We start from the raw sequence: 14,197 nt of genomic DNA on the forward strand, positions 1-14,197 counted from the left end.
TAGGGGTAGGAAAAAAATAACTAGCTATCCTAGAGAGGCCTAGAAGACGGTTAAAAATTCATCCTCGAAAGATGGTAATGTAGCTCAGTGACAGAGCAGTTACTTAGTGTGCATGAGATCTTGCATTTAATCCCTAGCACAGAAAAATATAAAAACAACGGAAAGCAAAGAAGGAAAAAGGAAGGATAAGGAAAGGGGGGGAGGGGTCATCCTGTATTATTCTTTTCTCAAGTACGTATCAACTTCAAACAAGAATCCATTTTCTTATAACCCAATAAATCAAAGTACTGGCTTTCTGGAATGTGATAATACCACCTTTAATAAGTTAAATTCTTATATATTTTAAATAACATATCAGCCCTGGAAATAAATTCCTTTACAAATGATTAGTTATTTGCATATTTATAGATGAATGCTCAAAAATCACACTATTACAAAAGGGACTAAAACATTATCTTTTGATTCCTAATCCAGGCCCTATAATGTAATACAGTACTATATGTAATCTAGCCTATATATAATCTAACTGTATAAACTCCTAGATCTAGGGGCATAATAATAAAGCAATCCCCCTTTAAGTATATTATAGTATTAATATAGAACATTACAAATAGTTGGGGCTTTTTTTTTTTTTGGGTCCGGTTGTGGAGCCTGAACTCTGGGCCTGGGCGCTGTCCCTCAGCTCTTCAGCTCAAGGCTAGCGCTCTACCATTTGAGCCACAGCGCCACTTCCGGCTTTTTTCTTTTTGCTTATGTGGTGCTGAGGAATCGAACCCAGGGCCTCTGGCATGCAAGGCAAGCGCTCTACCATTGAGCCACCTTCCCAGCCCTAGTTGGGGCTTTGAAAACAGATTTTGATTCAGTAGTTCAACACTAAGACAGTAAGATTCATTTTTCTCATATATAAAAAGGAGTAAAGGCTGGGAAGATGGCTCAGTGGTAGAGCGCTTGCCTTGCACACATGAGGCCCTGGGTTCGATTCCTCAGCACAACCAACAAAATAATAATAATAATTCAAATTAAATTAGTTTTTTAAAAAAGATCTATGGGGAACACATTCTGTTCTATGGAATGAAGTGCTGCCTGATACTAAAATCTTAACTCATAAAATAAAATAAATTTAAAAAATATCTCTGGAAATGGAATCTTCTCAGGACCTTTCTCAGTAGAGACTGGGGGTTTTGTTTTGTTTCGTTTTTTTTTTGTCAGTCCTGGGGCTTGAACTCTGGACCTGGGCGCTGTCCTTGAGCTCTTCAGCTCAAGGTTAGAGCTCTACCACTGGAGCCACAGCACCACTTCCAATTTTCTGGTGGTTAATTGGAGGTAAGAGTCTCATGGACTTTCCTGCCCAGGCTGGCTTTTAACTGCGATCCTCAAATCTCAAGCCTCCTGAATAGCTAATATTACAGGCATGAGCCACCAGTGCCTGGCTGAAACTGAGGGCTTTTTTTGTTTTGTTTTTTCATCGGCCGTGGAACCTGAACTCTGGGCTTGGGCACTGTCCCTGAGCTCTTCACCTCAAGGCAAGCACTCTGTATCACTGAGCCACCTTCCCAGCCCGAGACTGGGGTTTTTTTTAAAGATAAGTTATATACTCAAGGCCTTTCTATGGTTATTAAAAGACAAAAAAAGAGAGTAATTAATAATCAACTCCAGCTGAAAATGAAAATTCACCAAAATAGCAAGAAGTGTGTGTATGATGTGTGTGTGATCTAATAAATCTTTTGAATCCTAGCCAAGAGGTTTAGCTCTGTAATAGCTATGGACCTAGAACTTGATAGGTTCTGTTAGAGAATGACCTGTCTTCCTAAGGAAGAAATTACTATCATTTCTTTCATAACAATGAAAAGAAAAATTAGTTGTTTGTCTAGGAATCTGGAATAAATTAACTATAAAAAGAAAAAGTTCATTAAGTTGAGATGGTTGAGAAAAATACCCAGGAACCTAAGAAAATCAAAAGGGAAACAAATGAGCCATAAGGTTCTTTCATACAGAGAGCAAAGGATGGCCAGGAGCCAGTAGCTCATGCTTAGCTATTTGGAAAGCTGAAATCAGAGGATCCTTGTTCGATGCCAGCCTGGGCAGAAAAACACATGAGATCCTTATCTCCAATTAACCAGTAAAAGGCTGGAAGTAGGGCTGTGGCTCAAGTAGTAGAAAGCCAGCCTTGAGTGAAAAAAGTTCTCTGAGAGAGCACCCAGCCCTGAAAGAGGGAGGAAGGGAAGTAGAAAGGAAGGGGATCCCAATAAGACTACTCCTTTAGCCCCTTATTAATTACCTAAATGTTAGGCAAGAAGCATCTGAAAGTACAAAGTATCCATTACAGAAAAAATTTTTTAACGTTATAGATTCATAGGAGGTTTTGGGTCACTCTGTAGGCTAGAAACATATGCTTCTCCCTTAGGTCATGTCTGATCTAAATAGCAACTCAAGAATACCAAATGGCATAACAGAGATATATATACCTACCAACTGTCAGGGATGCCTCAAATCCATCTCTAATGAAACAGCTGAGACTCTACTTCTTCATATAACTTTGCACTTCTACAAGTGTAAAGGGTACTATTTCTTACACTGAGAAAAAGGGCAGGAAAGAACAATAGGCAAATTAATGAATTATATAGGGGTTCAATTTCAAATTAGTCATTTGTTTCAAATGAAACATTCACTTTGATTGAGGCCACTAGTACCTGACATCAAAAGAACATAAGTTTAAATGTTCATAATAACAACAAAGGCCCAGTAGCTTTCATATGATAATCATTAAAAACTCATAAAAATATACAACTAAATCAACATAGTATATTTCTCACAAGAAAATACAAGAGTTCTAATTCATTAATATGCTATTATTCTGCCCAATTATAAACATGTTATCTGCAAATGCTTAGCAAAGTCCAGGAGGACCAAAGTTCCAAAGTATAATACATTACATTTTTAAAAGGAAACATAACTTTTTCAAGTTTCAATATGTATTTCATGCCTCTTTAATATATCAATGTGGAAAAGAACATTATCAGTTTGTTCACATCAATGGGAAAGAAGAAAATAAAGAAACTATTAGACATACCCTATGTAGTATTTCTAAAACCTTTAATGCAGTATGAAGAAAATTGTTGAAAATTCTTCTTTCAGAAGGGGGGATGCCAATCTTGTAGAGTTTCAAAAGATGTACCACAACTTCCTTAAAAAGCTCTACTATCTTGAGGAATAGTGGAGGTTCAAGTATGGACCACCAGTTTTCTGTTATTAAAGGGTGAACATGCAAATAAAATTAATTTAAAAGGATCACAATTTTCAGACATACTAACCTTTCTTTTAGAGTTGTGGTTCTTAACATTTTGAAAATCCCAGGGTGATGAACAAAGCAATCTAGATTTATAATTTTTCCCACAACTAAGCTAAAGTATATTATCCTAAAAATTTTCAAAAGCAAAAATAGATTATGAACATTTAACTAAATTTATCTTAGTTACATAAATTAAAACTCACTTCATTTAATAATAAAACCAGTTAAAAACATGTAGAAATAAAAATTTTTATTTTTGAAGAAAAGTTTAAAACTGTATTGCTCAAATATTTAACGATCATTCTAAATTTCAGCTTAATATAAAACTAAATTATAAAGTGCCAAGTTTAAAATGTAAAAGCCTCCTGAAAATCAAAAACAGATCCTTAATATAAAATTATAATTTCTCTTTCCCTACATTTGTTATTTGTAGTTATATAACTACAAATATTATCCCCTATAGAGCAGATATAGAGAATACAAAAAATTCTTAATTATTACTGGCTAACACCTTCAGATTCTAGTATTCTATCCTTTGTGCTTCTTGCTTACTTACTACACTATCCTTAGCTTTCATGTTCTTTTTTTTTTTTTTTTTTTTTTTTGGAATCCGGTCGTGGGGCCTGAACTCTGGGCCTGGGCACTGTCCCTCAGCTCTTCAGCTCAAGGCTAGCGCTCTACCACTTGAGCCACAGCGCCACTTCCAGCTTTTTTCTTTTTGCTTATGTGGTGCTGAGGAATCGAACCCAGGGCCTTGAGCATGCAAGGCAAGCGCTCTACCACTGAGCCACCTTCCCAGCCCCAGCTTTAATGTTCTTGTACCGGAACAAATGTTAACAACCCATTATAAAGGCCTGAAGTTAGAAATTAATCCACAGAATTAGAAAGATTAGAGTTTAGACAGACACACACATACAACAGAAAAGAGGCAGAGCTGTAAGAAGGTCCTCTCCCTTCTAACAATGTCAAATAAGGCAGCAAAATTTAAACAAAAAGATTTTCACTTATAGAGAAAAGGTTTCAAAAAAATATTAAAATTCTTACCAAGTACTTTTAATGGTGCCTTTTCTAGGTTCACAAGAGCTGTGCCAAAGGGAATTGCTATTGTTGTGAAATTGTTGGAATCACTCATCAGGGGACATTCTGGCAGAGTAAGATAAAACCTCAATGCTTCAACATCAGGTAAGGAGCTGGTCAATTTAGGTATAAGGTTCTTTTCCAAACTAGCTGCAACCTATATTTTGACAAAAAGCAAAACCTACTTCATTTAAGTGAATGCACTTAAAAAAAGAAAAGAAAGAAAAGAAAAAAGGGTAGATCTCATGAAATGGTGAAATGAAAATGCTGGCTTAGAAGGAATGTAGTTTAAACTATAATGAAAATTAATGCCTAAGCATTGCTAAGGGTGAAAAATGTTTAAAAGTCTGTAAGTCTCCATCCATCTAAATTCTCATATCACTATAACCTACTATCTATGAATAGACTTTAACCAACAAGGGATTATTAAGAAATTCAGAGACAAACATTTGAAAAGATTTATACTTCTTTGACAGCTATATTACAATTGTTTTAAGATAAAACTTATTTTAATTATTTTAATGAATTACTTCAATTGGTTTGAACTCAGGGCCTTGAGCTTGCTAGCCAATTACTCTACCACTTGAGTCGCATTCCTAGCTCTTTTTGCTTTTTGGATAGGGTCTCATGCTTTTTGCCCAGGGCTGACCATAAACAGTAATCTCCTTCCACATCTCTCACATAGCTAGGATTATAGACATGCATGTACCACCATACCCAAATTATTTATGAGATAGATCCTTACTTTTTCCCAGGCGTAGCCCAAACTGGGATCCTATTAATCTCTGCTGAGCTGCTCCGTTTACAGAAGTAGCCCACCCTACCCACCAACTTCCTTATTTTAATTCTTATAGTAATGTATTCAATAAAATTATACAAGCATAGCATAAATGAGCTTAAAAATTGCAAAGTTCATTAGCTGTAAGTGAATGTAATTAAAAATTATTTTAAACCAAACCTGCTGAGATATCTGAGGATGATCAGGTTGTATAAGTTTGTGGAATAAAAGCCTAGCAGCATTCATATCAACGCCTGAAAATTTGGTGCCTGTTCTATAGTGATCATCATTGCTAAAGAAAGATAAAAACACAAGAACAAAAAAATTATTTGACTCCTTTTTTATTAGCATACAGTAATTGTACTACTTTAATAAATGATTTAATACATTTGAAAGTTTAACAAAAAAGGGAAGTATGACTTACCTAACAGCTAAAAAACTTCCATTTAGGCAACCAGATGAGGAAAATGTTCCATCAATCTCACTAAAAAGAAATTTAAAGAGAAAACAATTTTTGAATGAAAAATTTGTTTTTCTTTTTTTGTTGTTCCTTTTGGTGCTAGTCTTCGAACTTCAACTCCAAGCCTGAACTTATGTGTTCAAAGCTAATGCACTCCCACTTGAGCGATAGCTTCACTTTTTTGTAGTTAATTGGAGACAAGAGTCTCACAAACTTCCAACCCAGGCTGGTTTTGAAATCCTCAATGTAATTGTAACCCCTCTGTACGGTATTTTCACAATTAAAAAAAGAAAAAGAAAAAGAAAAAAGAAATGCAATCCTCATTACAGGCATAAGTCACTGACACCTAGCAGTTTTTTAAAATAAAACTTTAAGCCAGTTGTCAGTGGCTCACGCCTGTAATCCTAGCTACTCAGGAGGCTGAGATTTGAGGATCATGGTTCAAAGCCAGCCGGGCAGGAAAGTCCAGAAGACTCTTATCTCTAACAAACCATTAGAAAACCAGAAGTGACACTGTGGCTCAAGCAGTAGAACACTCGCCTTGAACTGAAGAGTGCAGGGACAGCATCCAAGCCCAGAGTTCAAGCCCATGACGAACAAAAAATATTTAGAACCAGATTGAGGAGGGTTTTCACCACAGTGAAGCTGAACAGAATGAGAATCTACCTAATTTTTAAAAAGGAAAAAGATGCCTGGAGGCATGGCTCAAATAGTAGAAGGTCTGACTAGCAAGCACAAACAAGAATAGTATTTAGTATTTAAAGCTAGAGGAAACTCCTATAACCAATCCTCAAATTAAATTGAAATTAGGTAAATTACTGAGGAATGATTTTTAATTTGTGTGTGTGTGCATGCATATTCACATCTTAGGGCTTGAACTTTGGGCCTATGGTGCTGTCCCTGAGCTTTTTTTTTTTTTTTTTTGGTCAGTCGTGGGGCTTGAACTTTGGGCTTGGGCGCTATCCCTACACTCTTCAGCTCAAGGTGAGCGCTCTACTGCTTGAGTCACAGCACCACTTCTGGTTTTCTAGTGGTTAATTGGAAATATAACAGTCTCACTGACTTTTCTGCCAGGGATGACTTTGAACTGTGATCCTCAAGATCTCAGCCTCCTGAGTAGCTACTTTACAGACATGAGCCACGGGCACATGGCCTGTCTATGAGCTTTTTTGCTGAAAGCTAGTGCTCTATCAGCTCCACTTCTGGCTTTTTGGTGGTTAATTGGAGATAACAATCTTAATGACTTTCTAGCCTGGGCTTACTTTGAAACTCGATCTTTAGATCTCAGCATACTGAGTTAGGATTGATTCACTGGCATCCAGTAATTATTTATTACTATTTGCTCTACACTTTCTTAAATAAGTTCATCTTCTGATTCATCAGGTAAGATGACAATCTTAATTTTCCCATCAGCATGCATATTTAACTTTTTTGTTTTGGCAAGTAATGAGGTTTGAACTCAGGGTATCCCAATTGCTGGGCTTGCTCCCTAGGCTGTGCTCTATCACTTGAGACTTATCTCTGACCTTGCTTTTGGCTAAATTTTTTTCTTTTGCCAGTCCTGGGGCTTGAACTCAGGGCCTGGGCACTGTCCCTGAGCTTCTTTTCCTGAAGGCTAGCCTCTACCACTTAGGCCACAGAGCCACTTCTGGCCTTTTTTGTTTATGTGGTACTGAGGAATCGAACCCAGGGCTTCATGTATGTTAGGAAACCACTCTACTACTAAGCCTCATTTCCGAGCCCTATTATTTTGTTTTGTAAGAAGGGCATCTAGAGGACTTTTCTGCCTAAGATGGTTCCAAACCTTCTTGGTAGCCAGGATGACAAGCCACTAGCTATGGGCATGAACACTACAACATTGTGCATTTTCTGGTGCCCGTACACGGACTTGAACTCAGGCTCTAGCCACTGTCCCTGAATTGTTTTGTTCAAGGCTAGTGCTCTACACTTCACGCATTCTTGACTTTTTGGTGGTTAACTGAAGATAAGTGTTTTCAGGATTCTCCTGCCTGGGCTGACTTCAAAACTCAATCCTCAGATCTCAGCCTCCTAAGCAGCATGAGCCATCAGCACTGACATTTAAGTTTTTAAAAGTCCACACTGGGGGCTGGGAAGGTGGCTCAGTGGTAGAGTGCTTGCCTTGCATGCCTGAGGCCCTGGGTTCGATTCCCCAGCACCACAAGCAAAAAGAAAAAAGCCGGAAGTGGCGCTGTGGCTCAAGTGGTAGAGTGTTAGCCTTGAGCTGAAGAGCTGAGGGACAGCGCCCAGGCCCAGAGTTCAGGCCCCACGACCGGAAAAAAAAAAAAAAAAAAAAGTCCACACTGTAGTAATAATCTTCGGTGTTTGACAACCCTGGTGGTATTCTTGAAGATATAAAAATCATAAAATAATTTAAATACAACCATGCATGTTGGTAAATATGTCATTTAGAAATTGTGTCATAGGAACACCATAGAATACTCCTAAGACAAACTAATAGGAAAGAAATAAAAACAGCCAGGCACTGGTAGCTTACTCCTGTAATACTAGGTACTAAGGAGGCTGAGATGTAGAGTGCTGTTCAAAGCCAGCCCAGTCTCAAAGTCTGTGAGACTCAACTTTAATTATCCACCAGAAAACTGGAAGTGGCACTGTGGCTCAAAGTGGTACAGCATTAGCCTTGAGCAAAAAAGAGTTCAGGAACAGCACACAGGCCCTGAGTTCAAGCACTACCACCAATAACAACAAAAAAAGAAAGAAAGAAACATTGTATAGCTACTATATCCCAGACTATAGGATGTCAATTATAGATTACTGCTCTTGGGGCTATGATGAACAAAACATAAGATCAAATCAAGAGAGGAAAAATGTTGCACTGAAGAAACTTGGATAAGCATGAGGCATATGAGACAGCTACCAGCATAACACAGCATATCACTGTACAAGAAACATTTTTATGACTAAATGACTTCCAAAATGACTAAATGACATTCTAAAATGACTATAAAAAGTAGATAGTAGTAAATATACATATGAGTTACAGGGTTGCTCACTATCAAATATTAAGTACTATATATATTTCTGGCAGATGCTGGGCTGAACAAACAATTGTGTGGTAATGCTGATATCACCACAAATACGTGAAAAATGTATCATCCTCTGACAGCTACAATTTCACTAGCCAACTGACATTTTCAGCTACATTTCTGATGGGACCAACACATACACAAAGTGTCAAATTGTCATTGCACACAGCACATAAAACACTTCATCCCAAATACCAACAAAAAGCAAAGCAACAAGCAAAACCCTAAGTGATAGACTATTCAAGAAGAACTATTATTTAATTCTGTCAAGGATATACAAGTTTAAGACAGTAGTCATAAGACAAAGTATTCCAAATAGAACTTTATAAGAGCTACATTTCATATTCCACCATAATATACTTTTGAATGTATAAAAGGACTACCTATATAAATGTAAATGAGATTTTTTTTTTTTAGTAACTCCATTGGGAAACTGCATCATTTACATTTTTCTATATAAAAATGCAGTGAATGGTAGTGGAAAAACATTTTAATAAATCCCCATCAGTAAAGGTTGTGTCTTTGTACAGGTGCAATGTTTTCCTTACTTGGCTATCTCCACAGGAAACCTTCCAGAGGGGTAGCTTAGCCATTTTTGAATAAGAGTTTCATTCACTGTCCAGATCTGCTTTGAAGGATCAGGATATCTAAAGTCATCAGGTGGCCCAGAGTTCTAAATTTTAAAATTAAGGAGATTAGTCAGGTATATATTGCTCAATATATATGTATATTGCTCAATGCAAGAATCTCCCAGTATGTATCTTTTTAAAGTGTTTAATTAAAAAGAATAAAGTCACTTTTGTCTAACCATTTAAAGAAAAATAGGTAAGAGAGAGGAAAAAATTTAATTCTTCAAAAATTTTTGTGCTAAGCAATGTTTACATGACTATATTATTACCTGAAGACTAGAGTAATGTGAAAAGCTTTGGTCTCCACCTGAGAAAATTCTTTTTACACAGAAATATTCTTGAGAATCTGTAATAAAAATAAAACCTTTTTTAAAAAAATAACAAAATTAGAATTCAGTATTTTTTAACACATTTCAATGCATCAAATTTGCTACTGGATTTGTTCAACTCATCTAATTAGACTCCCATTAAAGGACACCCTAATCTAAGATGACTTGTAATATTCTGAATAATCTGGGAATTGTACTGACGAAAGGATAGAATAACAACAGTAAATGATTCTATAAGCATAAGTTTCAAGGCTTCTTTCTATTCTGCACACAAATATTTTTTCTTTTGTGCTGAGGAATGGAACCCAGGGCCTCATGCATGCTAGGCAAGCACTCTATCACTAAGCCACCTGCCAGCAAATATTTTCTATTTCTGTTTCACTAAAAATCTATTTAACATGAATATAGAAATGGAATAAATGTTACAAAAGATAGAACAACACAAAAATTGAGAATACTGTGTCTATCTATGTAATTGGGATTTGAACCTGAGGGCCTTGTGCTTGTTACACAGGTGTTTTTGTTTTTATCAGTTCAGTCATAACCCTTCCCCCAGTCCTTTATATTTTTCATATAGGTTCTCCCTTTTATGTCTAGGCCAAACTGGACCACAATTCTATTTACATTTCCTGCAGATAGCAGTCTTGACAGACCCATACCATTTTGTCCAACTTTTCATCTTAAATAAGGGTCTCACCAACTTTCTGCCCAGGCTGGTCTCAAAACTAAGATCCTCCCAATCCCAACCTCCCTAGTAACTGGGATTACAGGTATAAGCCACTGCACCTAAGACTACATGTGTGTGCGCATGCACATGTGCACACATGTGCACACGCGCACACACACACACACACACACACACACACACACACACACACACACACACACACACACACGCTTGCACTCACAGTATCATACTTGCTTCACTTTTTGGCTCCTGCCTGACACTCTACCACTAGAGCCATGCATCCAGTCCAGCTTCTTGCTGGTTAACAGGAGATGGACTCTCACTGACTTTTCTACTTCTCCTTTTTTTTGGCTAGGGGAGAGAAGAGGGAGAGGGGTGCCACTCATGGGGTTTGAAATCAGGACCTAGGAGCAATTTTCTCAAGGTGAATGTTCTACTACTTTGAGCCACAGCACCTCTTCCAGTTTTCTGGTGATTAATTAGAGATAAAAGTATCATGGACTTTTCTGCTCAAGCTGGCTTTGAACCACAATACTTAGATCTCAGTCTCATGGATAGCTAGGATTATAGGAGTGAGCCACCAGTGCCTGGCTCCTCACTGACTTTTCTGCCCAGGTTAGACCTCAGTCCTCCAGGTCTTACTATCCTGAGTAGCTAGGATTACAAGAAAGGCCCAGAAAGAATATTTACTTTTTTTTTTTTGGGGGGGGGGGGCAATGGAGAGGGGACTTGGACCACAGCTCACCTTCCAGTTTTTTTCTGGGTAGTTTATTTGAGATAAACAATCTCATGGACTTTACTACCTTGGGCTGGTTTTGAACCTCAATCCCCAGATCTCAGCCTCCTGAGTAGCTAGGATTACAGGTGTGAGCCAACAGTGCCTGGCTAGAATATTCATTCTTAAAAAGAAAAACAATACAGCACAAAATAGTTTTGGGGCAACAATAGATCAGGACACTTCCCAATGCCAAATTATTTCCTCTCAATCAATCTATAAAAGATAGCTGACATCTACAGTTTCTTGATGAAAATTAAATCAAGCCCATAATATATAAAATAACAGCAAAATTAGGCAGGGATAAAGAAATAGCAATAAACTTCCTTTTGAAAAAAACGCTTAAGGCTTCCCCTTTTTTACTTCTCTTCTGCTTCCCCAAATAGAGTATGCATAACCAAAAGTACTGCTACATTAGTAGTATTTTGAGGTATCACATAACTTCATATTGTAGCTTAAGGATAGTTATTTCCAACTATAATCCATCTCTGCAATATTACTTCTACTCCCAATAGTTAACTATTTCTTTACCTTGTATATTATCTGTGACCATCACTGCTATAGAATTATTGATCTTTTTGGTAGCGCACTTGCCTACAAAGCATTCTGGATTTAATCCCCAGTTTAGCAAAACAAAGCAAAACAAAATATTCCTTTCCAGGAAAAGAAACACATCATAATTTCCTTGATTATTCCCTAAGCCAACTAAAATGTTTGACTACTGTAAAAGAACTGAATAATTGCCAAATAAATACACAATAAATTTATAAAACAAAACATACTAATTTTCTACAAGTCACAAAAGTGTCTTAATGCTATAACTTTCAAGAACAACTAAAAAAGCTGGGTGCTGATGGCTTATGCCTGTAATCCTAGCTACTAACTATGAAATGATATTATCAACACAAAGGCACAAAGTCAAAGCAAAATATAAGAGCAACGGTAGAATCTTATGCTGATCTTTGTTTAATAGGAACATGACTAAATTAGTCTTATAAAAAATAAAAAATGGGAGCTGGGAAGGTGGCTCAGTGGTAGAATGCTTGCCTTGCATGCATGAGGCCCTGGGTTTGATTCCTCAGCACCACATAAGCAGAAAAAGCTGCAAGTAGGGCTGAGGCTCAAGTGGTAGAGCACTAGCCTTGAGCTGAAGAGCTGAGGGACAGCGCCCAGGCCCAGAGTTCAGGCCCCACGACCGACAAAAAACAAAACAATAAAAAATAAAAAAAATAAAAATAAAAATAGGGCTGGGAAGGTGGCTCAGTGGTAGAGTGCTTGCCTTATATGCACAAGGCCTTGGGTTCAATTCCTCAGCACCTCATAAGCAGAAAAAAGCCAGAAGTGGCACTGTGGCTCCAGGGGCAGGGCACTAGCCTTGAGCTGAAGAGCTGAGGGACAGCACCCAGGCCCAGAGTTGAGCCCCTACAACTAACTAAATAAATAAATAAAGTGGTTGAGGATAGGGAAAAATGAAGAAAGGGATGATACCTTAACAAGATGTACTGTACTTAATAAACACACGTGCTGAATGGTATCCCCTTTGAATAACTACTTAAAGGTAATAAAGAATAAAATAAACCTTCCAATTTATGCGTAATAAAAAGTATGGACCTTTTCAAATATCAATGTTCATAGCATGCTCATGCCCATTAATGTGAATAGATAAAATCTAAAGAACACACGAACACACACACACACACACACACACACACACATCAAGTTTTATTATTTTTAGAAATAACTAGTGCTGGTGGCTCACACCTGTAATCCTACCTACTCAGGAGGTTGAAATCGGAGGATCACAATTCAAAGCCAGCCCAGGCAGGAAAGTTTGTGGACTCTTATCTCCAATAAACCCCTCAGAAAAACCGGAAGTGGCACCGTGGCTTAAGTGACAGAGTGCTAGCCTTGAGCTGAAGAGCTGAGGGGCAGTGCCCAGGCCCAGACGGATCAAAATCAATCAAACAAACAAAAAACAACCCTGGATTCTGGTTTGGACACAAGCTCTCTTAAGTTCCAAACGATCCACCCTTTAAAACTGCTTTTGTAACTTTATCCAGAATTTCCCTATGCATAGATAAGCAAATTTAAACTAACTATATTACATTGTTCTGGGGTTTTTGTTGTTGTTGTTGTGACAAAGAGCTTTTTATGTAAACAAGACTAGAGGACTCACTGTTGAGATTACAGACCTGTACCTTCAAACCTATAACTTGATATTTCAGCTTAACAATATATCTTAGAATACTCGCAGATACAGAAACATTTTAATAAGAAGTTTGATGTGTATAGCAAAGTTTACAACATACATTAGAACTTACCAATATCTGATGGACATTGCCCATTATAAGGAAACCAATTTCCTTTTACAGTGAAAGGACTCTTTCTGTTGCTTGTTGACCCAGTTCCCAGCTGCCCATTACCACCAAGCCCAAAAGAGTAAATTCGTCCTGATGAAGGAACAAATGCAGAGGTATGCTGCCTAGAATGAAATGATTGAAGATCTCAGAATTTATAGTCCAAACAATTTACAATGAGAGGAATAGAGCAAATTTTTAATAACCCAATTTACTTTTTAAAAACAAGTTTAAAAGTCTGGGTAAAAACACACAATATTCAGTATCGTTACTTTCATTATAAATATTCACTTAGGAAAAAATAACTTTAATAAAATGTAATTCTGTAACTTCTAAACAAAACATTAATAGCTTTAAACAGAATAAACTCAGTAACATGGAGGTAGGTTGTGTAAGTATAATACAGAAAATTCAGATCTATTCAGAAATCCTTTTTTAAATGATTCAGCACTGAAATAGTATTTATTTATGTTGCCCAAGGAAGTCTTCTTTCCCCTTCTCTATTTCTCAGAATCTAGTGAAAAGCCTACGTCAATTAAAGCCCATAGCTGGCTATGACCAAATAGTTTTAGGCTAACTGGACTCTCAGTTTTGGGTCTACATGCCTCACACATGGCTTCACACAGTTTGGAGTCATGAAGATACTTATGTTAGCTACTCTGCCACATACTAGAAAAGATATGGCTCCAGTAGAACACCAGCCAAAAAAGCAAGGTAAAGCCCAAAGTTCAAACCTAGTATTTCCTTAAA

General features: G+C 37.3%; 1 protein-coding gene across 5 annotated transcripts in view; it reads right to left on the minus strand.

Moving 5' to 3' along the window:
• Nucleotides 1–14,197, minus strand: part of Herc4 (HECT and RLD domain containing E3 ubiquitin protein ligase 4) — a 102,060-nt gene that overhangs the window by 33,904 nt on the left and 53,959 nt on the right. For all 5 annotated transcript variants that reach the window (XM_042696326.1, XM_042696328.1, XM_042696327.1 and 2 more), the window contains 7 exons: nucleotides 13,412–13,572; nucleotides 9,568–9,644; nucleotides 9,218–9,342; nucleotides 5,569–5,628; nucleotides 5,325–5,436; nucleotides 4,334–4,523; nucleotides 3,071–3,243 (listed from right to left, as the gene is read on the minus strand). In XM_042696326.1, coding sequence (XP_042552260.1) covers nucleotides 3,071–3,243; nucleotides 4,334–4,523; nucleotides 5,325–5,436; nucleotides 5,569–5,628; nucleotides 9,218–9,342; nucleotides 9,568–9,644; nucleotides 13,412–13,572 — 898 coding nt within the window. The remainder of the gene's footprint in view (nucleotides 1–3,070; nucleotides 3,244–4,333; nucleotides 4,524–5,324; nucleotides 5,437–5,568; nucleotides 5,629–9,217; nucleotides 9,343–9,567; nucleotides 9,645–13,411; nucleotides 13,573–14,197) is intronic.

This window comes from Dipodomys spectabilis, unplaced genomic scaffold (assembly GCF_019054845.1).
Source record: "Dipodomys spectabilis isolate Male_0828 unplaced genomic scaffold, ASM1905484v1 ptg000207l, whole genome shotgun sequence".
Taxonomy (NCBI): Eukaryota; Metazoa; Chordata; class Mammalia; order Rodentia; family Heteromyidae; genus Dipodomys; species Dipodomys spectabilis.